General features: G+C 46.6%; 1 protein-coding gene across 3 annotated transcripts; it reads right to left on the bottom strand.

The window, feature by feature from the left end:
* Positions 1-8,587: 8,587 nt before the first annotated feature.
* On the bottom strand, positions 8,588-24,804 carry MAS1 (MAS1 proto-oncogene, G protein-coupled receptor). 3 transcript variants are annotated; one of them, XM_033094942.1, is made up of 4 exons: positions 24,496-24,804; positions 23,493-23,578; positions 23,109-23,383; positions 8,588-13,260 (listed from the first exon to the last, which is right to left on the bottom strand). In XM_033094942.1, exon 4 carries the CDS (start codon positions 13,222-13,224, stop codon positions 12,247-12,249), a length of 978 nt encoding a protein of 325 aa, XP_032950833.1. In that variant the 5' UTR covers positions 13,225-13,260; positions 23,109-23,383; positions 23,493-23,578; positions 24,496-24,804; the 3' UTR covers positions 8,588-12,246. The 3 variants fall into 3 exon arrangements, 2 of the variants coding, with proteins under 2 accessions (XP_032950833.1, XP_032950841.1); XR_004421822.1 differs by lacking the exon at positions 8,588-13,260 and having other exon boundaries at positions 22,957-23,383; XM_033094950.1 differs by lacking the exons at positions 23,109-23,383; positions 23,493-23,578.
* Between the last annotated feature and the right edge of the window lie 1,887 nt (positions 24,805-26,691).

Below are 26,691 nucleotides of genomic sequence, written 5' to 3'. Positions count from 1 at the left end.
TGAGTTAGTAACATTAATCCCCATTTTTCACGAAGTAGATATCATTATTTATACAAATAAAGTCTCACAACTCTGGCCAGTAGGTCTTACTTCTGAACTCATGTGCCTCCCAGAAAAGAATCTTGCTGTACGAGCTGCGGAAAAGTCACTGTACATAATCAACTCCCCCTTCTGTTTAAAACACAAGGATATACCCAATCTTAAAGCTGCCCAAGGCTCTAGAAAAAATAAGAAAATTTGTTCCCTTAGTTTCTTGTGAAAAATCATGGAATTGAAAAAACTTAGATAGCATGCCATCATACAATTTTTATCATGGACACATTCACATGTAGGTCATGCAAAAACTGTACCACAGGACTCATCATCTTAGGTGTGCAGTTGGATGTTTGACAGAATGTAAGTTGAAGGAAATACATCCTAAGTTTTCAGAGACTAATTACCCAGATGATGAATGTTTGCGACCCTGTGATTTCTTTCCTTCTCAGGTCTTCTGTTTCATTGCTTCTCTTGAAACCCAAAGGAAGGATTCCAGGGCAAGAAGAGGGAAGGGAAATGGGTGTCACCCAGACATCCTGGACTTGGAGCTGATGTGATACCTGGAAATGTTTTGAGCTGCAGATTGAGATGGGGATGTGAGTGAAGGGTGTGGGGGACCTTACAAATGGGGACAGGGGCATGCTGGGCAGCCAAAGGCATGGACTCTAACAGGCATTTGTCACTTTAGAGTGTCCTATTATGTGTAGTATCTGTGGCATGTGGAGGCCCAGGTTTCATGGGGGAAGAGAAAGGGGCAGATGCTCCCTCTGCCTGTCCTGCAACGGGTGGCATGTGAGTGTATAAACTTGGCATTTTCAGCGCCACTGTCACCAGGACTTTGCAGACAAATAAGCGATTTGAATGTAATTGTGGTGGCACGCAGAGGCAGCAGCCAGCAGCATCTTGGCTTCCAGGTAGTGTCCAGGCAGTGCGGGCCGTGTGGGCAGCAGCAGCAGCAGCCTGACCGTACTCTGCCTGATGTGGCAATTCCGTACCTCAGCAACAGCTCCAGATTCTTTAGGTCATCGATGACAGCTTTTCTTTAGACCCAGCATAACACAATACAATATAATGCAATATAGTACAATTCAATACATTACAATACCGTACAACACAATACTGTACAATTCAATACATTATAATACAATACAACACAGTACTGTACAAAACAATATGATATGATACAAAATACAACAGCATAACTTTACAGTTATGCACGACTCCCCAGAAAGAGAAAGGAGAAGAAATCAAGACTATCTAAGTTCACAGACACTAGAGCAGTACTTCCCAACAGCCATAACAAGGGACATTTTCCGTGTGTTTGTATTTCCAATCCATTACAGACCATTTCTTTTGCAAAATATAATAAAAATAAGTGACTTAGAAAATGAAATAAAAAACAAAGTCATACAAAATACAAGTCTAATATTTTAATTATTAGATTCAACAGCCATGAAATTATTCTGTCAAATTACTATAAATTTTTCTCAACGCTTCCTCTTAGTCTGGTCTCACGGTGGACCAGGAACCAGTCTAGGAGCTACTCCAGTCTAGAGGGGGAATCTTTCTCTGGGTCAAACCCTGTTGGCATCACAGGCTGGGACTGAGGTGGGGGCTGGGGCCTCCCTGGGGACACCTCCTGAGAAACCTTCACCTGTAGAAATCCCAGTCGTCCAACAGACACTGTTAAGCTCCTAAGACATCAATGTCTGCCGTGTTCTCCTGGATGGGTCCTTTCCTGAACTTGAATCAGCTTTGATGAGTGCGTCTAGTCACTCAGGGTCATCTTTTGTAACCCAGAGGGAGAGTGCACAGGTTCTTCACGCCTCCCAGGCCACTTCCCCAGTGTTATAATTTCATTCTGATCCCCGCAGTATAATCATCTGTGTGGGGCAGGGACGCACAGGACCCAGAGACTCTCTAATATGTGTGTGGCCCTCAGGAACGTTTTGCCCTCCTGGCCTTGTCGTCTCTCCTTTCAGTTCACTCAACTTTAAGACAAATAAGGAAAATGATTGAAAGTTGAGAAGAAGGTCTGTAAGGAAAAGTCAAAGCCAGCAGGAACTGTCTGAAAGTGAGAATACTTGAAGGGTCTTGCGGAGAGGGTGCTATGCAGCTGTCCTCCCCTCCTTCGACGATAGGCCCACAGAAATGGCTCGACGCGGAGGACTGCGCCAGCCACAGGCTGATGGACAAGCCCTACCCATGTAAAACCAACAGTGATTTTTCTACTTCACATGTCTAACAGAAGGCCCTTCAAACCTGAAATTCAACTGGCATATACTTTGTTCTTGTTCTGTAGAAATAAAAGGCAAAATTTGGGGGTGCTAAGCCCTCCAAAAATATAATCAGTGCTGGATAAGTGAGTCCCTGGCTCAGTCAGATTCAGGAAGAGAAATGGCCCCCCTAACCCCTGGGCCTCATCACGTCCTCTCTCCTTGGAAGAAGAAAGGTAGAAGCTCCCTTCCATTTCCCATAAACATTCAACCACACTCAACCAGAGCCAATGAGGCTAAAGGATTTTTAACGAGGTTTCACTGTGCTGTTATTTTGTTTTATGTGTTTTAAGGAATGTTTTCAGTTTTCTACATTTGCCTAAAGGCAAATCATTCTAAAGAATTCACTTTAATCAAAAGCATGCATCAATAAATCAGTGTGATAATAACTTTTGCATTAATAATATCCTGAAATATTTATCCCACAACTCAGGACAAGGCTTATATTTCTTGTTTAGGGTGGCGATGGTACAAAGCTTGCAAGTGCTAATCAACCCGATATTAGGAATGTGCTGGTTTTGTTTTGTTTTGTTTTGTTTTTTTAACTTGTTAGCAATCAGCATTTATTCATGCTGTACTCAAAAGCCATATGTGAGATTTTTATCCTTCTAAAAACCCAATAAGAACCCTTATGCATGAGCATTTCATTCCTGGTCTCTGAAAAACTCCAGTAATTTCCTCTGAACCTAGAGAATACAGTTTGGTATGACTGAGTAAAATGGTCCCTGAACATAGACCTGGAATTGTATCTACAGGCAAGTTAGCTACCAAAGAAAATCTCTCTCTCATTTCCTAGGATCTCCTTATGATTTGCCAAAAATGGAATTTCTCAGCTTTACACATACCTCATTCATCAGGTTTGAGTCAAGATGTCTGATGGTTCTCTTGCAAAGTCAACTTTCCAGGAAACAATGAAGATTGGCCACCTCGAGGTCAGGATTGCAAATGCATGTGCTGAGGCCACATGAAAGGACGTCCAGAAGAGGGTTTTCCAAAATACTCTAGGCCAGGGGTGGCAAATTCCTATTGTCACCAAAGCTGGCCAACGCTTGTTTTGTGTGTGGCTACAAGTTAAGAGTAGTTTTTTACATTTTTAAATGTTTGAAGAAAAACAAAGGAGAATTTTTATGATGTGAAAATTCCATGAAATTTCATTTTAATACCTGTGAATAAGTGTTTACAATCATACTCATTTATTTACGTTTTACCTGTGGCTGCTTTCATGCAAAAAGGGCAGAGGTAAGTCCATGCAACACAGACACTATGGCCTGGGAAGCCCCAAATGGTGTCTTCCTGGGCCTCTGCAGTGCCTGCGTTGGGATCGTGTGGGGCTGCTCCCCCAGGAAACTACGCTCATTTGAAAATCCAGATTCTGAGATGTATTGTTTAATTAGCCTTCTGTCTTTGCACTGTCACTGGAGAACGTGCCAGTGCCACGCCCCCTGGAGTGATGGAGGGAGCTTGTCTGGCTTCTCTGTCATCAGTACTGTTGGCTGTGTGCCCTCATTGGGCCAGATACTGTTAAGGAAGCTGAGGAGAACTCCTAGTGCCTTGAAAGTACAAGAACCAGTTGTTTTTATTGTGGTAAAATTATATAACATAACCTTGACCATTTTCACCAGTGTTAAGTGTACAGTTCAGTGGTATTAAATATATTCACATTGTTAAGCAACCATCGCCACCATCTGTCTCCAGAACTTGATTAAACACCCCCCATTCTTCCCTCCTCCCGGACTCTGGCAACCACCCTGTTACTTCCTGTCTCTACGAATCTGACTCCTCAAAGGACCTCATATAAGTGGAATCACACAGCATTTGTCCTTTTGTCTCTGGCTTATTTCACTTCACACACATGATCTCACCTACTTGGCACAGCTACTTTGTGAGGCAGGCTATTTTTATCCCACTAGACCGGATGCTGTCGGTTAGCCCCAAGGCCACCCAGAGGTCACCTGTAGTCAGATCCTGCACTTCGCCATGGCTCCCTCAGCCTCTGCCTCCAAGTGTTCTCACTGTGCTACTCCCGAGCACAGGGCAGGTCCCGAAAAGCTGGGAGTTGTCACTGTAGCGTGACTCTTGCATAAAGGGCAGGAGATGGTAGTTCAGTGCCACCCTCACCGCTCCAGCAGGGCGGTTCTGAGATGGACCAGAGGCATCTCACGGCATGACATGTGTCTCAGAGGATCCTGGCTTTCCTGGGCCCCTCCTCTCAGCATCTCACCGTGCGGTGCCTTCCTCCCTTCCCTGTCTGAGTTCATATTCCTTCTCCATGACCCCCTAAATAAATGACCTGCACCAAATCCTTACCTCAGGATCTGCTTTGGGGGAATTCTAACTAAGTCTAACTAACTAAGAATTCTAACTAAGTCACCAATTCTAACTAAGTCACTATGTAGATAATTAAGGGTTAGAGAGATGAACTTGTCGACTCTTGCACAGCTACTAACTAGAGTCTGGCTATTAGTCCCAGTCTTCTTTCTCCAGGTGAACTGTCCTTCTCACTGCTCCCCTGGTAGTAAGAGAAGTCTATGCCTCAGGCATTAACAGTCTGGTGTTGGCTGAGGTATTAGAAAGGGAGTGTTAGCATCTGCCTGTAACTCACTCCTTCCCTCCCGGGAGCGCCTTGGGGAACCATGACCTCAGCCAGGACTCCTTGCAAAGAGCTAATCTCAATCACACTACTTTGTAAAAACATACTCAGGGAACTAGTCCTATTTTTTGCAGTATATACCTGATCTGTCAATGTTGCTTATTGGAAATAAATTTGGAATTTATAGTAGACTGATGCGGTGTGGCAGACTAGAGAACGGGGAGCAGTTGCACACACATTTTCTACCTGCGTAATAAACAGAGTACAAAACGGAGGGGCCCCAAAACTAACTGGCTTCCTTCGAGAATAATGTCTGCCTACATTGCTCAAAACTCATCAGTCAATCTGAAAAACTAAACAATGTTCTCATGTAGAAGGGGACATTTTGGAAACTACATCTCAGCTTTGGGCTCCTCCAGAAAAGAATGTCTCATTGGTGCCTGCATTTGTCTGTGTCATTTGAATCATTAGCTTTCTGTTGGGTACGATCTATAATTCACATTGAGTCTGCTTTGGCAATTCAACCTTTTGTGTTAACACTCATACATACACATTTAAAAATAATAATTAGTGCGAGAGGTTCTCCTTATCTAAGGACGGATAGTTTTAGTAAACATCTGTTAAAAGAGAATCTTGTTAAAATGAGGACCAAAATTTTCACAGTAAACCCTGAAAGAAAGAAAGAAAGAAAGAAAGAAAGAAAGAAAGAAAGAAAGAAACACCTTAGTACATTATCTTGAAAAGTAAAAGTAAAATTATCAAAAAAAATTTTTAGTTTGCCTTTATCAAAACGTATTGCAATTTCAACCACGTGCTAATTCTTTTGAAAAAGTGAGAAACCGGTGGTTGATTTGGGGCCTTTGGGAAAATTCATTCACAACTCTACTGTTTTCAGGAAGGTTCCTCTCAGAACACAGTTGTGTTGAAAGCAACTAGGCTCAACGAGAGGCCACCTGTAGGAAAGCTGATGGCCTCTCCAGCTGGGCCCCCGAACCAGGCGAGGGCGCCATGTTGGTGTCCCTCCCAGTCCAGCCTTCAGATCACCGCTGCCTCAGTCAACATCTGACTGCAATGCAAGAGACCCCAAACGAGAAGCATCCAGCTGAGCTCAATGAATTCACAGAACCTTGAAAAATAACAATGTATTGTAGTTATATATATATATATATATCATTATATATACGAAAAGAGTTAATGTTTGGCATATTTTTTCTGTCAAAATTGTGCAATATAATATGATGTTCTTTATTTCATGTGATTTTTCCTGAATATCAAAACAATGGATAATTTTTGTAAAAATACCTGAGGACTTCATTAGCTTTTCTAAGAGCATCCTTAAACATTTGATATTAAAATACTGCTATTTGGAAGCTCTCACCCCACCACTGATCCTTGTTTATTTTCCTCTGATTCAACTGCTAACAGGTACAACACTGCCCACATGCTCTTTTGTCAATAGTTTGCAGCAGTTATTTCAGCAGTTCTCTGACACCTCTCTTACCAACTGCAGGGAATCCTGAATATTTTGCAAACAGGGAGGGAGGCTTGGTGGGAACCAATTTTATAACTGATACATTTGGTACTTAATGTTTTCATGTTTTAAGGACTTTTATTTTCCACACATCCTCGTAATGTTAGAGTCAAATGCGAAACAAAACGAAGCTTCCTGTATGCAGTATCCAGAGATTAGTACTTTATGGCTCCCTCATCCTCCTTTCTGCACCCCTGTCCCCCACCCCACCCCTGATTCAGCAGCCTTAACACTTGGGTATCTAGCCTTGTAATGCTCCCTCCACAAGGAAAAGCACTGGAAGAGCTATGTGTGATTTGGTGTGTTTTCCCTTCCAGGGAAGATTTATAATTGTACAAGAGTTAAGTGAAACATCAAACTTAACCTAAAGGGATTATTTCATGAGTGGTTAAATTGTAGGAACCCCATAAGGCATCTGCTAGGTGTTCCTCACACAACTCCATGAAGGCAACTAACTATTCCAAGGATGTCTACGTTGGGCACCAAGATGGTGACAAATGAGTGACATGGGACGGCTGGGGCTCTCCAGCTGTTACCTCATGCATGCAGCGTTGTATACAGAAAAACAACTGGCACACATGGTGGGGAGAGGTAGTCCAGACCAATGAGACTGTTCACCAACCCTCCCCCATCCAGCTTCTTGAAAATCTGTCCTCTCTTGGTCTGGACTAAAACCGATGATGCAGAACAAAGAAGGGAGGATCACTGGAGAAATGTCCTTGGGCAGGAACCAGGGGGAGGGAGCTGGAGCACAGGTGTGGGCGTTCACCTCAGCCAGGAGCACACTGAGTTCCACCAGCGTAAGAAGGGGAGATGCCTCTATGCAGAGAAATGCAGCTGATCAGTAGATAGGATGTTGGTAACGTATGGAACATTGCTTCTGGTTGCTTCCCTTCTTGTGAAAAGGGAAGAAAGCCATCAGCTGAGAGCGAGGGCGACAAAGAGCTGTTGAAAGATTAGAAGAGAAAGTGTGAGATGGTCATTCCAGGAAGGCACTCCTGAGATGCCGACTCTGAGCTGGATGTAGAACGATAGAGTTTGTTAGATTAAAAAGAAGGAAGGGCAATCTATGCCAAGGGTCACATCGTTTGGGTGACAGGGTGACTAGCGGTGTCATTCACTGAGAAAAGAATAGAGGAGAAACTGTGGGCAACCGGATGGGTTGCATTTGAAGTGTTGGCAGGACATCAGTCCATACAGGAGACACAGCACAGCAACGGGTTCTGGTCAGTATAGTTCTGAGGGTCACTAATACATGAGTGATCATAGATCAGGACACCCAGGGGGAGGGTGGCGAAAGAGAGTGCAGAGGTCCAGCCCCTGAAGCCACAAAACATGGCCATTGAAGGGATGAGCCGAAGAGCAATGAAAGAGGAAAGACTCTGAGAAGGCAGGACAGGATTCAGATGAGAGCAGAGGGAAATGGCTAACTAGAATCAAGAAAGGGATATTTTCAAGAAGACTGGTTGCCGTGTCAAGTGCCACAGAAGGTAACAGTGGGGAAGAAACCATAGGATGTGGTGATGTGGAAGTCACTCGTATTCCTAGCTGTGCCAATTTCAATGCGGTGGGAGGGTCGCCAGCCAGCTGGCTGGGTGTGGAGGGGTGAATTGCAATGGAGAAAGTATGGACAATGAGTGTGGGAGAAGCTTTCCAGAAGGCTGTTCTGTGAAGGGAGGGAGAGATGGGACAGGAGCTGAACAGGACTGCAGGAAATGGTTTTAGTTTTTTGCCTGTGTTAAGAGGAGAGCAATTTGAGCCTGTGTATATGTGGAAAAGAACTCTCCCAGAGAGGGGACAAGTGGACCCCATCACTACAGCACAAAAGGAGCATCTACTCTTCCAGGGGCTAGGACCACAGCCACGAGCAAAGGAAAGTCTCTGCACTCCAGGAGCTTATCCTCTAGAATGACAAATCCATGTGTAACATGAGGGTGTGATGAGCACTGAGGAGAAACGGGGGTGGTGGCTAGGTGTGAGGGGACAGTGAGAGCCTCCCTGTTGAGGTGACATCTGATCAGAAGCCTGAGGGAAGGGAGGAGAGGAGCAGAGACCTGGGGGAGTCATTCCAGGTAGAAGGAAGTTGAAAGCCCCGAAGTAGGCGTGCACTTGGCACGTTCGAAGAATTGCAAGGACGCAGGAGTGGCTGGAGGAGTGAGCCATGCCAACCCTGGAGGCCGTCGGGGGTGCCAAGAGTTCCACAGGGGCCAGGTCACCTAGAACCTTGTAGACCACTGTGAGGACCTGGTGTTTTACTTTAAACACACACACCCTTTGGTTGCTAATACAGCAGTAAGATTATTGACTGGGAGGCCGGTGGACAGGAAAATTGGGAAGAGAAGTCTTCAGACAGGAGAAGAGGAGGAAAGCAATGGTGTTGAATGGGGTTCTCCTAGATGGTAGGGAGGACCTGACAGTCGTCGCCTTGTAGCCTTGGTGCTATTTTTTTTCTTCAGTGATCTATGAAGCAAGGTAGTGAGGAGATAAGGACAGTGAGGGAAAAGGTGCCAGATAGAGAGTTTGAGGAGAGAGAGGGAGTTTGGAAGAGCTGCCCAGGGGAGGGAGAACAGGTTTGTGGGGCCATGATGAGGGACCAGCTGTTAAAAGCATGGCTGCAGGAGCCCTAATCTGATGGCCGTGAGCGCTCTCTGCTCTGCACAGAAGGCTGTTTGGTGGCAGAGGCAGACCAGGAGGGCAGGATGAGAGGGCAAGGGGGCAAGAGCCTCAAGGAGCATGGGGAGAGTGCCTGGACCAGGGACGACAGGGGTCTGACTGACAGGGACAGAGATGCCACAGAAAGGACTCACAGATGTGGCGAACTCAATGGTGAGAAACAAGAGGTCTCAGTGGTGTAGAAATCCAGGGGCAGTGGAAGTAAGAAAGTGAGTGATGTGTAGGACAGGAGATCACAGTGAGACGGAAGTGAGGAATTCTAGTTTTCAGAAGTAGATTGGTTTGAGATGCAACAAGGCTCAGAGTGTAGCTCAGAAAGGAGAGGAGCTGAGGCCACTTGAGTTGACACAGAGACGGAGGCCAGGGCAGGACTTGTGGAGATAAGAACGATCACTACGGCAAGGCTGGATGATGGACAAAAGGCCTGGGAGCCACACTTGAAGGAAGTTGAAGAACGTGGGGCCAGAGGACAGAGATAACAACAAAGCAAGAGGAGGGGGTGGTGAGCAGGAGCACGAGGGTCTCCACGGGTCTCTTCTCCAGCCAATCCACAGAAGTGAAGTGCCTGGACTTCTCCCGAGCTCTCGAATCCTTGCCTGTCGTCTGCCTGGAGTCCCCTCCCTCTGGCCTTTTAAAATCCTACCTGCCTTCAAGCAACCCAAGGGCACCACCATGAAACATTCCTTTTTTACTGCTGAACATATGATTTCACCTTCCTCTTGACTGCCACACAATTTTGTTTACAATGCTCTCCTGACATTGATTTGTGTGCAGCTTGGAGCTGCATTGATTTGTGTGTGGCTCCTTCTGCCCCAGACCCCAGCGGCTCCCACTTGCTCCTCTGGGCCTGGCTCACTTCATGGAGTTTGGTGGAGAAGGCCATCCGTGAATATGTGTAGCATGAGTGTTACAAAGCCTTCCTCTTTGTCAAGGAGAGGCATCATGCCCAAACACCCTGCTCTCCACACCCAGGGAATTCTCAGAAATGGCACCTCCTAACCTACGGTAACTTAGGCGTATTATCTAAATGCCCAGTGGGTATTTAGTTTACGCTCCATTTGTGCATATGTTCTTAGATCTTGTTTTCATTTTTACCTTATGCTTTACTTTGGGGGATGAATCTAGGTGAAGAAAGAGAGGAATTTGTCCTTATAACACTGCCAAAGCCTGAATCCTACCTCTTTGCAAGTCACGACTCTTTAAAACATTAGAAGAACTTTTATATTCATTAACGCATTCAATTCCGCCACTTTATCTGAAGAAAGGCAATTAATTAATGGGAGCTTCCAATTAGTTCACTATATTTTCCTTGGGTGAAAATTCCTTGTTTCTAAGAGTCTTAAAGTTTCTCTTCGAGACCAGCCTCCCTTTGAGACAAGAGGAGGTTGATCCCATTTTCACTGACCAAGAGACCAGCGCAGCATCTGGGAGATGACAGCAAACAGAGGAGGGCCACTCTGACCTCCAGGTTCTCTTCTTTCCCAGTGAAGATGCTCTATTTTCAATCAAAAACAAGATCGTTCTGAATGTCATCTCTCCACACCCATCTGGGGCTCCTCAAAGCAAGCTGCCTCATTTCTGAATCAGATGTCATCACCCACTGAAAAGCCGCCTGCATCCAAGCAGGAGAGACTGGCACATCTCCCGCAGCGAAGCTGCTCCCAGGCTTACAGGCAAGTGTCTTTCGAAAAGGAGAGGATGGAAAAGAAACAGGCGGCAACAGAGAAGCTTTTCGTCACACCTTCTCTGACCCTTTGAGACAGTTAAAATCAATACTAATCGGCGTGAACACCTGACTCCCCACAGAGCCACATGAAGCACTGCCATTTTCGTGGGGCGCCTGCAAGAGGCAGAAGGAAACTACACCTAATGCCGTCTAGAGGCCATGACGGGTGTCCAGGCTCAAACCTGAGATGTGCTGTCTGAAGACCCAGACACAAGTTGCAGCAGGTGAGCAGCAGAGCACCGAGATGCTGAGGAGTCCCTGCCAAGTTTCCACCCAGATGTGGCCACTCTCTCAGCAGCCCCTGCCCCGAGCCTCCTTCCAGGAGTGACACCCACAAATGCTCAGAAGGCGGGAAGGCCCAGAGGTGCAGAAACCCGTGCCTGCCTATAGGTGAGAACTCTGTGGTTATAAATAAATAACCCACTGCTTCATGGGGAGAGGGCCTCCAAAGGCACACTCACCCTCGGGAACTCGTGCATTGAGTTCCATTCATGAAGATTTATGTCAAGCAAAGGATGTCAAAACAGACTTCGCCTGCATCAAGCATTCCCACAGAGGGAAGGGAAGTCATGAGAAACCCCTCTACTGGTGGCCAAATGTCTGTCTTCACAACCTGAAACGATGCTCTAACACAGAGCTGGTTGGATACGGTAACATCTGCAGACGTTTTCAAGAGCGGTGCTGTACCACGAAAAGCTTTCATACTGTAAGCAGAAAGAAGACCTTTGTAAATTTATGTTCAACATTTAAAAACACGTAACGATATTTGTATGACAGAGCTGTGTGCGTGCTTTACAGCACAGAAATACGTATTTCTTCTTCCACTTAAAGGAGGGAGGAGAGACTGACATCTGTTGCACATTCCAATGTGCCAAGTGCTTGGCACACCTTATCAGCCCATTTCATCCTCACCACAAGCCCAGGAGGTATGGACTATCACTGTCAAACATTTTATAAGTGAAGGAACGCGGTTCTGAGAGGTTAACCCACTTGCCTGAGGTCACACAACCAGCAAATGCCAAAACCAACCTGACTGCAACACCCATCTTCTTCCCGCTACGTGTCTCCACCTCCTCAAGTTCCAACAGATATTTTTGTTACCTCTTCCTGTACACATCTGCGGCCTTTCCTGCTAGGATAATTTTTATAGTTCATGGGAAAATGCCGCTGGAAGGGCTGAGGAGGAAGAGAAAGTGTTTTTTTGATAGGTACAGATGTGACAACAGCATGACACATATTTAGGCATTTCCAAAAGATAGAGGACAGGAGGACAGGCTCGTGGCTAATTAGCATCTCATGCATAGAGGATGGGGGCTCCTTCTATATTACTTAGGAGACAGGTAAGTTGTCTTTTGAGCACAAGCTACAAATGACCTGTGTCCCACCATTTCTGCCAACCGTCCCCCCACCATCCTCAGACGACCGTCTCGATGGCAGTGGGATTGCCATTGCTTTCCTGGTGTCTGGGCTGCATTTCATCTTTGAAAGCCCTCGTGAGAACCACCTTTAAGGACTCCTTGAACCGCTTCTTCCGACTGCTGCCCACAAAGAAGTAAATAAAAGGGTTGGCACTGCTATTGATCGTGGAGAAGAGGAGAGAAATGTGGTGCAGGTTCCCAAACGTTGACCAATTCTCATGGTACAGCAGGTAGAAGAGTCTCATGGGCATGATGAAAATGAGGAAAATGACAATGGTGACCGTGATGACGATGTACAGCTTCGAGGAATGGGACGTCCACGTGTTCTTTCGGATCTTAACCACCAGGACGGTGCTGGACACCACCATGAGCGGAGTGAAGAGCAGGAAGTTCAGAATGGCTATGAAGATGGTCACCGCCTTGCAGTCACTTTGCGAGGGACTCTGCCCTTCACTGTCAATGCACATGACATATTCCATGGTGGTCACTAAGCAAGAGAGTGCCCACAGGAGGGTGCACACGAATGCCGACTGGTGCTTGGGGCGATGACATCGGTACCAGATGGGGTACAGCACAGACAGGCACCTCTCCACACTAATGGCTGTCAGCAGATAGAGGCCCATATTGTAGCCAAACAGAAACGTCACCAATAATGTGACAGTTGTGTAGTAATGGCCAGAAGAGAGCTCATCATCTGAAACATAGTTGACAGTCAGAGCAAAAATACAAAAAAGCAACGAGATGTCCGCGATGGACAAGTGGGTGATGTAGACTGTGAAGGGATTTCTTCTCATCCGGAAGCAGAGGAACCAGAGGAGAATTCCATTTTCAACAAACCCCAGTGGGGAGATGCTCATAAGAACCCAGTACAAGACTGGAATCTTCTGATGTGGATCCCCAGAGGAGGTGTTCCTGCTGGCTGAGGAGTCCGTGGACTCCTCAACAACAAAGGATGTCACGTTTGACTCATCCATGAGGAGGCCTCAGGCTACGGCTCTTCAGGTAATTTTCTGTAAGTAAGTTAAAAAAATAAATGGACATTGATGAACTCGAGTGAAAAGGAGCATGTCAGCTATGGATCACAGCCTCCGTGTTACGATCACACAAAGGTTATGATCATACAAAAGGTTGCATACATGTAACTTTATACAAAAAATGTTTAATAGACTGCACAATTTTCTTTTTAATGATGATAAAATTGGACATTTCACCGAGAGAGAACTGATTTAGTAACACTTTTGATCCCCCCCAAAGCCCTTAATTATGTATTATTATTTGATTATGCCTGGGTGCCAAAAGGATCCAGCAAAGAGGGTCAGGATTCCTGGCTCCACTTCCGGTCTGGCCCAAGCTTTCTGAATGGTGTTTTGCAAATCATCTCACCTTCTGTACCTCCATCTCCTGGCCCAAGGAACTTGCCACATTGTCAATGTTCAACCATTAAAATGCAATGACGATATACATGTTTGGGCAATGTTGTTGTTGTCATTGTTTAAGGCATAAAGTGCCATAAGTGATAGGTAAATGAGAGTGGATGGCTGGCAAAATTATGTTCAATAGTGTACCGATATATGTGAAAGGGTGAACAATCAGAAAGCATTTCTTTTATGTGGTCTCGGGATCTGTGACAAAGATGGGAACCTCCTCAGGCTAGGTGTGCTGTGCAAACCAACCCTCTTTGGTAAATGGAGCTTTTACGAGATGTCGTCACATCCCCCACAGACCCACGCAGGAGAACACTACTGACAGACATTAAACAAAGCCCTAACCCGAAGCCAACAGAAGCGCTGAATATTTTAGACTGCAAAGCAAAGATTCTCAGAGACTTTCCTTCACACTTTCTGAATTGCAAAATAAATATTTGCACAGTCCCCACCCTCTTCCTCTTATATAACAAATATATGTAAGTCACTTACACCACAGGAGAAAGACGGGGAGGCGGCCCGTGGCGATCATCTGCCTTGGGGTGCTAAAATATTGATTTTTGCTTTTTGAAATTTGTCCTCGCAGACCAGGAGCCCCACATGTGCAAATAATTAACCTTTAGGAAGTTGATCAAAACAATATTTTCAGTTAGCAGATACCTGCCTTTTGCGCGGAGCAGGACATCGATGTGCTATTTTGTGGAGCGTAAATGCTCTGATACTAGACATTTCCGGATGGAGTCAGCAGAACCCCAGCATTGGCAGGGCTCCGAGTCTGGGTCTCAGTGCCGCTGTTACCCCTCCCCAGTGGTGTGATCCAGAAACCCAGAGAGGTCCCTGCCTCTACTGTCCTGATCCCACGTTCCCACTAACACTTCCCTCAGCTATTCCGATGAGGTACTGGACACTGTTCTCACTGGAGCAGTCTTCTTTCATTTTATGAGACAGAAGCTATACCTCAGGACCCCAACACCTCAGGAGCCCCACACAAGAACCAGAGTCCACAATATTACGGCATGGCTGACCAAAGACTTGTATAGAGACCGGCGTTGTCAGAAGTGTGTAGGTACGATAGCCCTGTTCCCAAATTCACCCATCACGTATTTATTCAGTGCCCACTTCCTGCCAGGCACTGTTCCAGGCACTGGGATACAACAGTGAACGGGGTTTGAAGAGTCTGGCAGACCTTGGGTGGAGGTCTGACTACCCAGCCAGGGAGGAAGTGAACGGCTGGACTGAAGCATGAAAGCAAAGCCTGGTTATGATACTTTGTGAAATGTCAAGTTTATTCTACAAGCCATGCTTATCCAATTTTAGAGCTTAAAAATTACCTGGGGTTGCTTATTAAAAGTGCAAATTCCAGGGCCCCCCTGTTTCAGAAAGCCTGGGATGGGGCCCTGGAATCTGAATTTTCATAGCCCAGGGGATTCTAACGCAGGTAGTTCGTGGGCCATGACAGACATTAAACACTGCCATTTGCACTAGGGAGCTATTAAAGGTTTTCAGGCAGGGCTGCAATATGACTTGATCTGTGTGTCTTAGAAAGTTTGCCCTGGGTGTAGTCTAAAGGCCGGGTGGAAGGGGATGATGGACGGTGCTGTGGAGCCAGTCAAAGGCTGTTGAAATATTCCTGGGGAGAAATAATGACGAGGATAATGGCTGAAGGAGAGAATGGATTCCAGAGACATTCCAGAGAACACTGGTCAGGCCTCAGTGACCGTGAAGGGAAGGGACAGGGAGGAGTCAGAGGACTGTTTTCCACCCGAGGAGGCTGTGTAGATATACTACTGGCTGAGACCCAGAACAGGAGGGCAGGGGCTGGGCGAGTGGGAGAACCGGGGGTCAGTGTGTGGTGCGTTGAGAATGAAGCGTCCGGAGTGCGTGGGTCCGGGTCAGATTCCAGGTGCTTATCTCTGTACGTCCTGCTCTCAAGGGTCTACATGTTTTAATAAGCCGGACTTAATAAAACAAAGAACATAGACACACACAGGAGATCTTTAGAACATTCCTTCTTGTAGAGTTAAAATGGTATCTCCCCCACTAAACAGCAAACTCCTCGAAGACAGGACTTGCTCTCACTCATGCCTGGGTCTCCAGCTCTTGATGCAGACATTCAATAAACACTTACTGAATTATTCCACGAAATAAAGCCCATCACTACAGTCCTGACAAGCACCGTGGTCACCTGTGAGAGAAAACCACTGCCCCCAAAACCCATGCTATCGCAGCTAATTAAAAAGGTCTCTAATGATTGTTAGAGTAGAACTCATGAATCACACATTAGGCAGATTTTGATCAAAATGTAATTGGAAAGCAAATAAAAATCCCATTAAAACTAATCTCATTAAAAACTAATGATAACTCTCCAAGCCGTTTTGTTATAGTGGTGTTTCATTTAAATGAACACATTGCAAAAGTCACATTCCCAGTCTTACCGGACCAAACCGAACTTCAGCCCCTTAAGTGCAACAGAAGAGGGCAAGAAGCGCCAAGAACGCAGCTGGTCCCACCTGCTCACCACCCCTCCGACCCCTTTCCTCCTCTGGGCTCCTCAGTCATTTTGTATATTCTTCATCTTCATGGGTGGACGACTAGGATATTTGAGGTTGGGAAGGGTAGGAGGATAGAAGGGCAATTACTGCTAGCTGACAAAACAGTCTAGCTCGGAATAATTTCGTTTTGCCTTGACACACAGTGAGGTGTCAGTGACAACGAGAGGAAGCAATTGTACTATGGAACTCACCGCTCTGGGTACCTCGTCTTCCTGTCAACCCAGTTCTAGTACTGTGAGCTGTCTGCCCAGACGAGCAAAGCTCCGTGTTTAGACAGCAATCCTATCTGCGGGGATGCATGTTACCTGGCGGTGACAGTCCAGGGCGGAAGGGAGCTCATCCTTGCAGCCCTCTAGGCCCCTGATGTGGTCAGTGACACAGCAACACGGCAGAGGAAACAGCTGAGAACAGAGAAGACGAAGTAGAGTAGGTGATGGCACCACTGCTGTAAGCACCACTGGCAGCTCATAGAGCATCTTCGCATCCTCGTTTCCTTCTCATAACAGGGGCCTTGTGGAGGAAGCAATACCCTGGAGCACGAGGAGGTGGCTGTGTAGGACTTTAGAGCCGAAGCACCTACCCTCCCTGCCAGCTTTGCATCCTCCAGGCAGTTTGGACGGCTGATAAGGAAGGTGTTATTGCCCCCACTTTATAGAGGGGAAACTAAGGACTGATAAGCAGGCCAAGTTCAGAGCCACTGGGTCACTGAACTCCTCGGGTCCCCCGCCCCCGTCCTTCACCATGTCTGGTGCAGCCTGGTCCCTGCAGGGTGTCAGGGCCCAAACACTCACAGGGATCCTGACCACAGAGCCAGCCAGCAGGAATCCAGGTCCCCACTTCTCACTGAGAGCTGAGCCACTCTCCCACTTTGAAAAAGTCTGAAACAGCTGGTCTAATCAAACACCCCACTTCCCCGACCAGACCACTGCATGGAAGCCGAAGACACTGAAAGAGAGGCCAGCATTCACAAGTGCTTGGAGGGAGCCGGGAGCTCGGCGCTCCTCGCTCCAGAGACCTTCGCACTCTGCACTGGGGCCTAATCCTATTTTTAAGACCTTACCTTTTATAGCCTCTCAGCTACATGTTTTCCAATCTAGTTTGCCTCTGTTGCTTCCTACTTAAGGAATTGAAGGCACAATATTCCCTGATGTTATAGGGAATTTTTTCTTCCCCAAAGGCTTGTTTAATTTCTATCTGTGACTTTGCCAGCATAAGCATTTAAATTCCACTGGGAATAAAGTAGCCGTAGGTACTCACTAAATGGCCCTGCTGTACACAAGGGCTCGCCTCTGAAAAAACTGCTCACCCAATAGGGTCCTTTCACAGTTTGTGTAATCTGCACATGAAATGGGTATTTTTATTGCCCTGTTTTCTTTCTTTTTTTTTCCCCCTTTTTCAGCCTCCCTCCCCCCACCCCGGTTCAAGCCATTGTTTCTCAGTCTAGTTAGTTGTGTAGGACACAGCTCCCTGGCCCATGCAGGTATTATGAATCTTGCACTCCGCCCCCCGACTCGGTCGCCAGTTGTTGGTCAGCCACTCTCGGCAGCTCACTCCAGCTCTCGCCGGCTGCCAGCCATGGCCATCGGCAGCTCCTGGCAGCACACAGTAGCCCAGAGCAGCACATGGCAGCTCCAGCCAACCTCCAGCTGTTCAGGGCAGCCCAGCTCCAGGGAGAGCTGTTGTTCACAATCTTAGCTATAGAGGGCGCAGCTCACTGGCCCATGTGGGAATCGAACCGGCAACCTCGGCGTTAGGAGGACGGCTCTCCAACCACCTGAGCCACCGGGCTGGCCCCAAGATTGCATTTTTATAACCTGCTTTTGTTCACTCTATCATATTATAAACATGTTCTTTGTCAGTATATACTTTAAAAACACAACTTTAACAGTCACTATTTGGATGTACCGTCTTCTAATCTTGAACATACCAGTTGCTTCTGATTTTTCACTATTTTTTTTTTAAAGCAAAGCACTATAATGAACGTTTCTTAGATTTTATGCCCATGTTTAATTATTTCCGTAGGACACAGTTCTAGAAATGGAATGGCTGGATCAAAGGGTATAAATATTTTTCAAGATCATAAAGCATAGGCCGGCCCAGTGGCTCAGGCAGTTGGAGCTCCGTGCTCCTAACTTTGAAGGCTGCCGGTTCGATTCCCACATGGGCCAGTGGGCTCTCTACCACAAGGTTGCCAGTTCGATTCTTTGACTCCCCACAACTGCGCCCCCTGCAACTAAAATTGAAAGGACAACAACTTGACTTGGAAAAAGTCCTGGAAGTACACACTGTTCCCCAATAAAGTCCTGTTCCCCTTCTCTAATAAAATCTTTTAAAAAAAATTTTTTTAAAGCATATTAACAAATTGTCTTCCAAAAAACTGTACCAATTATACTGATATCAACAGTATACAGATTTTGTTTTTCACATATATGCTTTTTTCCCCCACCACTCCATTTTTTTTTTTAATTTCCAAAGTTATGGTAATATAAAAATTTCCATGTTCTAATCTGCATTTATTTGAGTGCTAATAAATTGAGATATCCTTTCATGTTAATGGTCACTTGTATTTCTTCTATGATTGATTATTTTTCATGTTTTTTGCCCATTTCTTTTATTGAGTTGCAAGACTTCTTCATAAATATAACACTTGGTCATGTTACAAATTCTTTTTCCCCAGAAACTGGGGTATTTTTATAGGGGATGTAAGAGCATGCAGCTTGGAGTCTTTTAAAAACCTCTTCCTGATGGTTAAAGCCTGCCTGGACGCTGCCTGGTGCTTGTGGTTTAGAGGTTGAAGGAATCCACACTGCAAACCACCCTTAATTTGACAGGTGAGGACGTTAACACACGACCAGCTGAGCTTTCATAGGTAGTTCACAGCAAAGCCAGGACCGAGCCTAGATCGCCCACATGGGCACTATTTCTACTCCTGACACTCGTCCTCTGTCAACAGTCACTTATACGTGAAGTCACCATGCATGTGACTAGAACTTTTGGGACATTTGACAATGGCTTTACTGTCACCAGAAGCCATTTCCACAATCAACTTGATTGTCACTAATGATCTTTATTGAAAGCCTCAAAGAATGGCCTTTTGTTTATTAAAGAATGAGTATTGTTTATTAGAGGACAGATTTTTATTTATTAAAGAACCATCTACCCAAGGTCAAAACCATAACAATAATATACACAAACAGAAATGAGTTGTTTTCAGTTTCTTTTGATCTTCTGTGAAATGGAGTGACCCACAGTCATCACCTCTATTGAAAAATATTAGAAATGAGCTGGTCCCTCATCATGCGCTTTCAGATAAGGCCTCCAACAGGGAGGAAAATGTGGTCTTGTTCTCCCCTCCCCAAGTATATTATGGAATCCTATTCTATCTATTCCATCTCCCCTCACTGCTGTCTCTGAGATGACACCATTGCCCACACATGCTTTCTTCTCTGCAGCTCTCGTCCTGCCTTTCTGCAGTTTCTTCTCTGTCTCCTTTCCTGGATCTCTGTGTACACTGCCCTTTGGGCCTCCAGGCTCCATTCCTGGCCCTCTTCCCTTCTCACTCCATAGTCTTTTCCTGGGTGGCCTCATCCAACCCCCTCATTTGAACTACCGATGAAATTCAAATCTATAGCTAAAACTCAGACATCTCTCCAAAATATCAGACCCTGGAACCAAAAGCCCTGGACGTCTCCAACTGGGCCTCTCATGACAGCACACCAGCCTCAGCTGATCCAAAACACAAATGAGACCTTCCCTGCTTTGCCATGCTTCCGCTGGTATTCCCAGTCTTCCAAGGCAAAAAACTGGATGTTTTACCAGGCACTACTCATCTTGTATGTTCGCCGCCTCAGTCCCTAGAATCACCATTTCTCCAAGCAGTAGAGAAGGGTCTGTAGAAACCAAGATCTGGGTGCTGGGTATCCCCTTTGCTATCAGGGTGTCACTGTTCCCGGGCCTCCTCAGTAGATGGAGCTAAGGAACATATGTATATAAATACATATATACAGTCATACATGCACACATGGAGATCTGTATTCCTGTATCTTTCTATATGTACAGTTGACCCTTGCACAACCCAGGTTTGAACTGCGTGGTTCCACTTATACAGAGATTTTTTTCCCGATAAATACTATAAACGTATTTCTCTTCCTCGTGATTTTCTTAATAACATTTTCTTAAAGTATGTAGCTTACTTTATTGTAAGAATACAGTATACAATACATGTAACACACAGAATACATGTTAATCAACTGTTTATGTTATCAGTAAAGCTTGCGGTCAACAGTAGGCTGTTAGCACTTCAGTTGGGGGGAAGTCAAAAGTTCTATGTGGATTTTTGACTGTGTAGGGGCTGGTACCCCTAACTATGGATTGTCCAGGGTCAACTGTGTAGATTGAATGCCAATGAAGTCACACCAATATCTCCACTTTTGATCCCACACCACTGAGCTCAGTTTCGTTTTCTTTCTCTCCAAATTTGTAACTCCCTTCTCTGATGGCGAGAAACCTGACCCCAATCGCCTCAATATATTTTCTTATTTGATCAATCCGCCCATGATATACAATCTCCTATGTCATCACTGCCTGTTCCCCGTCCTTGCACAGATATCTTTCTCACTTTATGGGGCTCTGTCACCACGTCAGCCCACTGCAGCCACTGCCCCCTGCCCTGGGACACATTCCTCACCTAGCAGAAACCCTGAACCTGGCACCAGGTCTCTGCGACCCCCCATGAAGACTCTTCCATGGCATTACCACCACCGTCATCCCAGCTGGATTGCCCCCATGTGGGTTTTTCTCACCCACTCAGGCTCCAATGCCTCACACAAGCCATGGCGAGGCAGGCTGACTATAGTACGAGGTATACTTAACTGCCACCACCCTCCCGCAAAACTCAACAGAACTGTAGGCAGCATGGCATCTGAATGCAGAAGAGAGGTTTGGCATTGTTCAAGTTACGCTGCAGAGGTGACTGCAATTCTGCCAGTGCCTGAGGCTGCTTTGCCTCGAAGCCCCTCTGTCTATCAAACGGCCCACTTGATGTGAGTCCTAAGCAAAGCAGTGGAGCCCCTCGGACCTCAGCTCCTTCACATAGTTGGCAGCTTAATGCATTTTTGGAAGGCTGGGGTGTAAGAAAAGCTAGAGATTGAACAGCACTTAGGCAATACGAGTCTTATGGAAATGTCAAACTGAGATAATGAATCAGTAAGCAGGGAAACAAGTACGGCGGTTTCACAGATGTGTACGGATGCGGGCTTGGCAAAGCCTGTGTCTTGGCTGGGCTCCTCAGGATTGCTGCCTGCATTTCCCTCTCAACAAAAGTGAGAAGATGGAAAAGTAAGGAGAATCAAAGAAGGCAGAGTTAGTTGTAGTGTTTATTCAGCTTTATCGAGGTATAATGCAGAGAGTTTTAAATACTACACATTTGTGCTTGCTGAAGTTTTCTCTAGGGATCTAAGAAACAAATATCCCCTTCCACATTCCTGTTGAGTTGGCCATAGTCCACCCATGATTCTGGGTTCCCAGTCCAGCACATCATTCTTAGAAGGAAGCAGGGAAGGAAGAAAGGAAAGGAGGGAGGAAAAAAACAAGAAAGGGAGGGAGAAAGGAAGGAAAGAAAGAAGGAAGGGAAGGGAGAAAAGCCAACAAAACTAGGGTTCCAGGTTGGGCCATCTGAAACCTTATCTTGCTCCTAGGCAACCAAAAAAGAGAGGCCTGACCCTAGGCTGGACCTTCCAGGTGTGCAGGTCCAGAGAAAAGGGCAAATTCTTCTGTGTGTGTGTGTGCAGTGACCTGGACAAACAGAAACCCATATGTGAGCTGGAATGTCCATGGTCGGCAAAGGATCTGACGGGAACGTGCAGGAAGGGACATCTGCCCTGGTACTAAAGGGCTCATTCACATCTTCCTAACACTTGAGCCACCAGCATGGAGAAGCAGAAACTTCTCACTGCCTTTCCAAGTGTACAGTCAGATCAGCTTAGAGCGCTGGTCTCAAAAAAGGCAGGGGCTGTGTGTGATCTTTGTGCCCAGGAGACATTCGGCACGTCTGGAGATTTTGGTTGTCACAACTGAGAGGAAAGGACTCCTGGCACCTAGTGGGTCAAGGCCCGCGATGCTGCTAAATGCCCTGCAATATGCAGAACAGCCGCCACAACAAAGACTTGTCTGGCCCAACGTGTCATGGTGCCAAGGGTGAGAAACCTTGCTCTGGAGGTAGGCTTGTTTCCACCTTCTCATTGCTGCCCACAGAGCAATCAAACAACATTTTACACATTCTCTCTCCAGTTTCCCCCACCCACCCTGCCTGGGAAATATCGCCAAGATACATCAAAGATCAGGAGATTGCTTGCAACAGACACCTGGCCACCCAAGTACTGCACACCTGACTTTAAGGAAAGGCAAAGAAAAATCAATCCAACTTGCCTCCGGCCCTGCCCAGCTGCTTTTAATCAAGCGATTTCCCCAGAGGAATCAAATATGGTAACTACCCTTTCAAACCCCAGCTCTTTTATTATTCATAACATCTAATTAAACAACCGTGAACCCATCCAGGTTCACATCAGCTCCACGAATTGATCTGAAGATCTTTGCCCACCTCACCCCCACCACGAGTCAAAAAAAGAAAAAACGAATGCAGGAGTTTCAACCCTGAAGTTGAAAAGCAATGTTTGGGGACAGTTAACCCAGCAAAGAAGCCAATTTTCCAAAACAAAGGCAGGAGGAGACAAAGGTCTTTGCCAACACACACCAAACATCTAACACGCTGTAAAAACAACCAGCACAGAAAGAGTTGCCCAGGCAATAGCTTTCTGAAGAGGGAAAATCTTACTTGGGCAGTCAAGGGCAGCTGAACAATGAAAAAGTGGGGTGCAGACTCACTAGCTCCATTCGCTCAGGAGGGGCAGAGGTGGTAGCAGGGAGGCTGTCCCTTCGCATCCTGGGGCACCGCTGCCCCACCAGCCTGTAGCGTCTCTGGTCCCAACGTCTTCTCCAAGGATGGCTGCAGCCTCCCTTCTCTGAACAAATCAGTGCTGCTCTCCCACTGCTGAAAATATTTGAGATGTGTCAAGCAGATGGTCCCACGCTTATCAGCGGAAGCCGTGTTCAAATGGCATCGTTCAGTGACACACTCCAGTAAAAATCTTCACGCTGATCTAGAGTGGGAACAGGCTGGTGAGAATCCAGGTGGCTGACCCCTTAGGGCCAGACAGGGCTAAGGAGAGAGATGGCCCAGAGAAAGGCTCTATGGAAGCACAAAATCACCTGTATCGGAAGGATGGAACCAGCTCAGATTCCTGACTCGGCCTGCAAACAGCCATGCGGGCTCTGCCAAGGCTCAGTTTTGTCACCTGTAAAATGGAGCCAATCATATGACCGCAAAAAGTTGCAATGATTACCTTCAATAATGGATGAACAAAGATTTATCCACGTCACCATTTTTTTGTAATGGCAAAACACCCTACCAAGTTGCACTGATTCAATGAGATGTCTGTATACACCTTCATAATGAGGGTCACACTGCTCAATAATTAAATATTCGTTCTCTCCCTACAACGCATTTTCAGAGTTTCGTGCCCACGTCAATGTGTAAGTACAACGAACAGAGGAGAGAGAGAAAGCCCGGGACCAGGCTCCAGGACTGAAGGGACGCCATCGGCGTTGCCCAGATGGGATCTCAGCCTGGTTCAGTGACTGCTGCTGGGAGCAGCTGTGTCTGGTAGGTGCACATTCTCCCCCGTGCAGTCAAGTTACTTTCCCCCTGACCCCTGTTGCCCTTTTCAACAGACCCAACCTGAAGGCGAAAAGGCCGAGCAGGAGAACTCTGGATGGTTTGACTAGCCAAGCCCTGTGGTGAAGACCACCCCCCCCAAAAAAAAAATCATGGCAGCAGTTCCTCATTTTCAAAAGTATTCCTTCATGGTTAACTGTGTCAAAGTAGTAACAGACCCCTGGGACCGATTAGATCAAAACAGGGTGAGAAGGCAATTTCAGACTCTGTGGGAAAGCAGACTTGGGAACCCGAATATGAAGCTTTCCTCAGACTGTTTTCATAAGCAGCAAGTCCAAAGGCCAGCCAAACGCTCCTGTGGGAAGCCTGACCTGTGGGAAGCAGAAAGGGGAGACCAGGGGGGTCTACCTAAAGATCTTCAGCCGCAGGCAAAACAAAGTGAGGACCGTGGCATCTACCAGGTCGGCAGGGGCTGAGCAGCAGATCAAAAAATCAGGTGACCTCAGTCCCGAGAAGCTGGAGGTACGTTTTTGTTACCTGGTTATGGTGTTCCAAGGGAGGAGAAGGCCAGCCTCCTGAAGAACTTTACAATCCCCAGAGGATAATCAGAAACTGAAAAGAAAACCAGGACCATCTGCAGCAAGCTGCGAGGCAGAAATGAAGGCGCACTTAGTGGAAAGGGAGTCAGACGCACGGAAGCTAATATGAGGAGGGCAGAAAGAACGGGCTGGCTGAGATGGCCCCAAAGTCACAGTCGGGAAGGAAGAGCTCCCCCCGGGAGAAAGGAGGAATGAAAAAGAACAAGGTGCCATGGCAGGACTTGCCCTGCTCTTCTGCTCCACACTTGCTGCTTCTCAGAAGCTCAGGGACTGTCCAGATTTGATGAACGTTTCACCCTGTCCCTGCGGGGCTGTGAAACCCTGAGCAGAGTGACCAACTGGAAGGAAGACTCCAACGTCACTGTTTAAGTCAACAGGACAGAGGGCCTCACCAGTTTGCTTTTTCCAGCTCCTGACAGAACAGAGAAGTCTGCGCAGAATACTGGCAGAGAACAAGTCACCCAATTTGGAAGTTGATAGCAGTCAAAGGTGAATGAGGACCGAGCTGCCAGGAAGCTGGAGTGGCCAGATGGTGTACAGGTAGAGGGAGGGGCAGGGCTAGGCAGGGGGAGCCTGGGAGAGACCGCGCTCTTCCTCCAGACTGAGTGGGCAGCAGAAGATGCCAATTGTTTTGTGACTAATTGGCACCACTAACAAAAGCAGGAACTATTGCAGATGGAGCTGGAGTTTCCTTTGTGATAGATAAATGAGTTACACTGAGAGGAAATATAGCAATTCTCTGTAAAAATAAAACTGCTTGCATTTAAGCCACAAATAGGTTGGCTATTTCTGTGTCTGGCTTGTCGTTGTGAGTAAGCCTTCTTCTGGAGAGGTAAAGACAGTTGGGGCGAGGGAGGTATACCGAGCAGCGGAAATGAAGTGTGGTCGTCAAAGTCCCATGTGGAAGGAAGTTCTAGATTCACCTCCAAGTCACGCCTTCCAAAGTTTCCTAAAGAAACATCCCTCTTTCTCTCATAAAACAAAAAGGAGATATGGTGGAAGAGGCCCGGGAAAGGACCTTATGGGAGCAAGGAAGGAAGTTTAGTAACCAGAAGGCTGTAGACCCATCAGTGGTAGAACCCACCAGTTGGTGGAACAACACGTACTAGACCTCCTAAGTGGCAGAATTCTTTTCTTCCATCAGGAGTTTACTCTTCGGTTCCAAACGCTCTCAATGCCACGGGGGCTTTGCTCAGGGCTAACCCAGGGAAGCACAGTGAATTCCATTCACAGCCTATAACGTATGCCTCATCTGGAAGGACCTCTGCTTTCCCCTAGATGCTGAGCTGTTGGGGAGAAAGCCATTAATTACGGCTTCACAAACCCCAGTACTACCCTTGGTGTCAGAAAGAAGAGACTTCGAGAGCAAGGGGCTGGGCCACCCCTAGAGAGAAGGGGAATGGGTGGGGCAGGTGGGAGTGTCCCTTCTCATAACAAGATGACAGGCTCCCAAGTAAGGGCTGGGAAACAGCAGGTATGCTAGAAATTTGGACTTGCCAGCTTGACTAGAGTGATGAGTGATTCTTTATCCCATCCATTTGATTGACAGGATCTGAGAGCAGGGCTGGCCCCGCCCTCTGCCCTCCAGTCCTGCAAGAGACTTCAGATCTCAGTGGTCAGATAAAAGTCCAAGATAAAACCCTGAGAACATAACTCTCCCAGGCTCATCTGAATCCCATCAGCCTTGGGGAATCTTCTCCAGGCTTCTCGTAGCCTACTCTATCCTGGGATTTGTTGGGTCTCTCCCAAGTAACCATCTTTACTTTCAGTGCACTTTTCTTAAACAACAAATCTTAAAGAGAAATGGCATTTTCTCCCCCATGTCATTTGTTTTCTACCAACGAAACAGGCCCATCTGCTGAGGCAAAAACCACAGCAGGTACGACAACAGGAGAAAGCAAACCCACGAGGAAGCTAAGGGAGCTGATAAATTTCTGGATAAACCCTGAGAAAGGTCCAAAACAGACTGCGGCTGCAGATTAAAGCCAGCTGTGGGAAGCTGGGTCTCCAACCCTGAGTCTCCCCCAACTTCCCCTTCCCCCATTTGGAATCTGCCAGAAAGGAGACTCTTCCTGTCTTTGCCGAGTGATGAGGAGAATGTGAAATGACCCAAAATGAGGCCAGCAGTGCTTCA

Source organism: Rhinolophus ferrumequinum, chromosome 3 (genome assembly GCF_004115265.2).
Source record: "Rhinolophus ferrumequinum isolate MPI-CBG mRhiFer1 chromosome 3, mRhiFer1_v1.p, whole genome shotgun sequence".
NCBI classification, from domain to species: domain Eukaryota; kingdom Metazoa; phylum Chordata; class Mammalia; order Chiroptera; family Rhinolophidae; genus Rhinolophus; species Rhinolophus ferrumequinum.
This window is presented reverse-complemented; position numbering and strand designations above follow the sequence as displayed.

Bases quoted from the DNA above. Each gene is read 5' to 3' on its own strand.
- MAS1 (XM_033094942.1), bottom strand. From the start codon at position 13,224: ATGGATGAGTCAAACGTGACATCCTTTGTTGTTGAGGAGTCCACGGAC.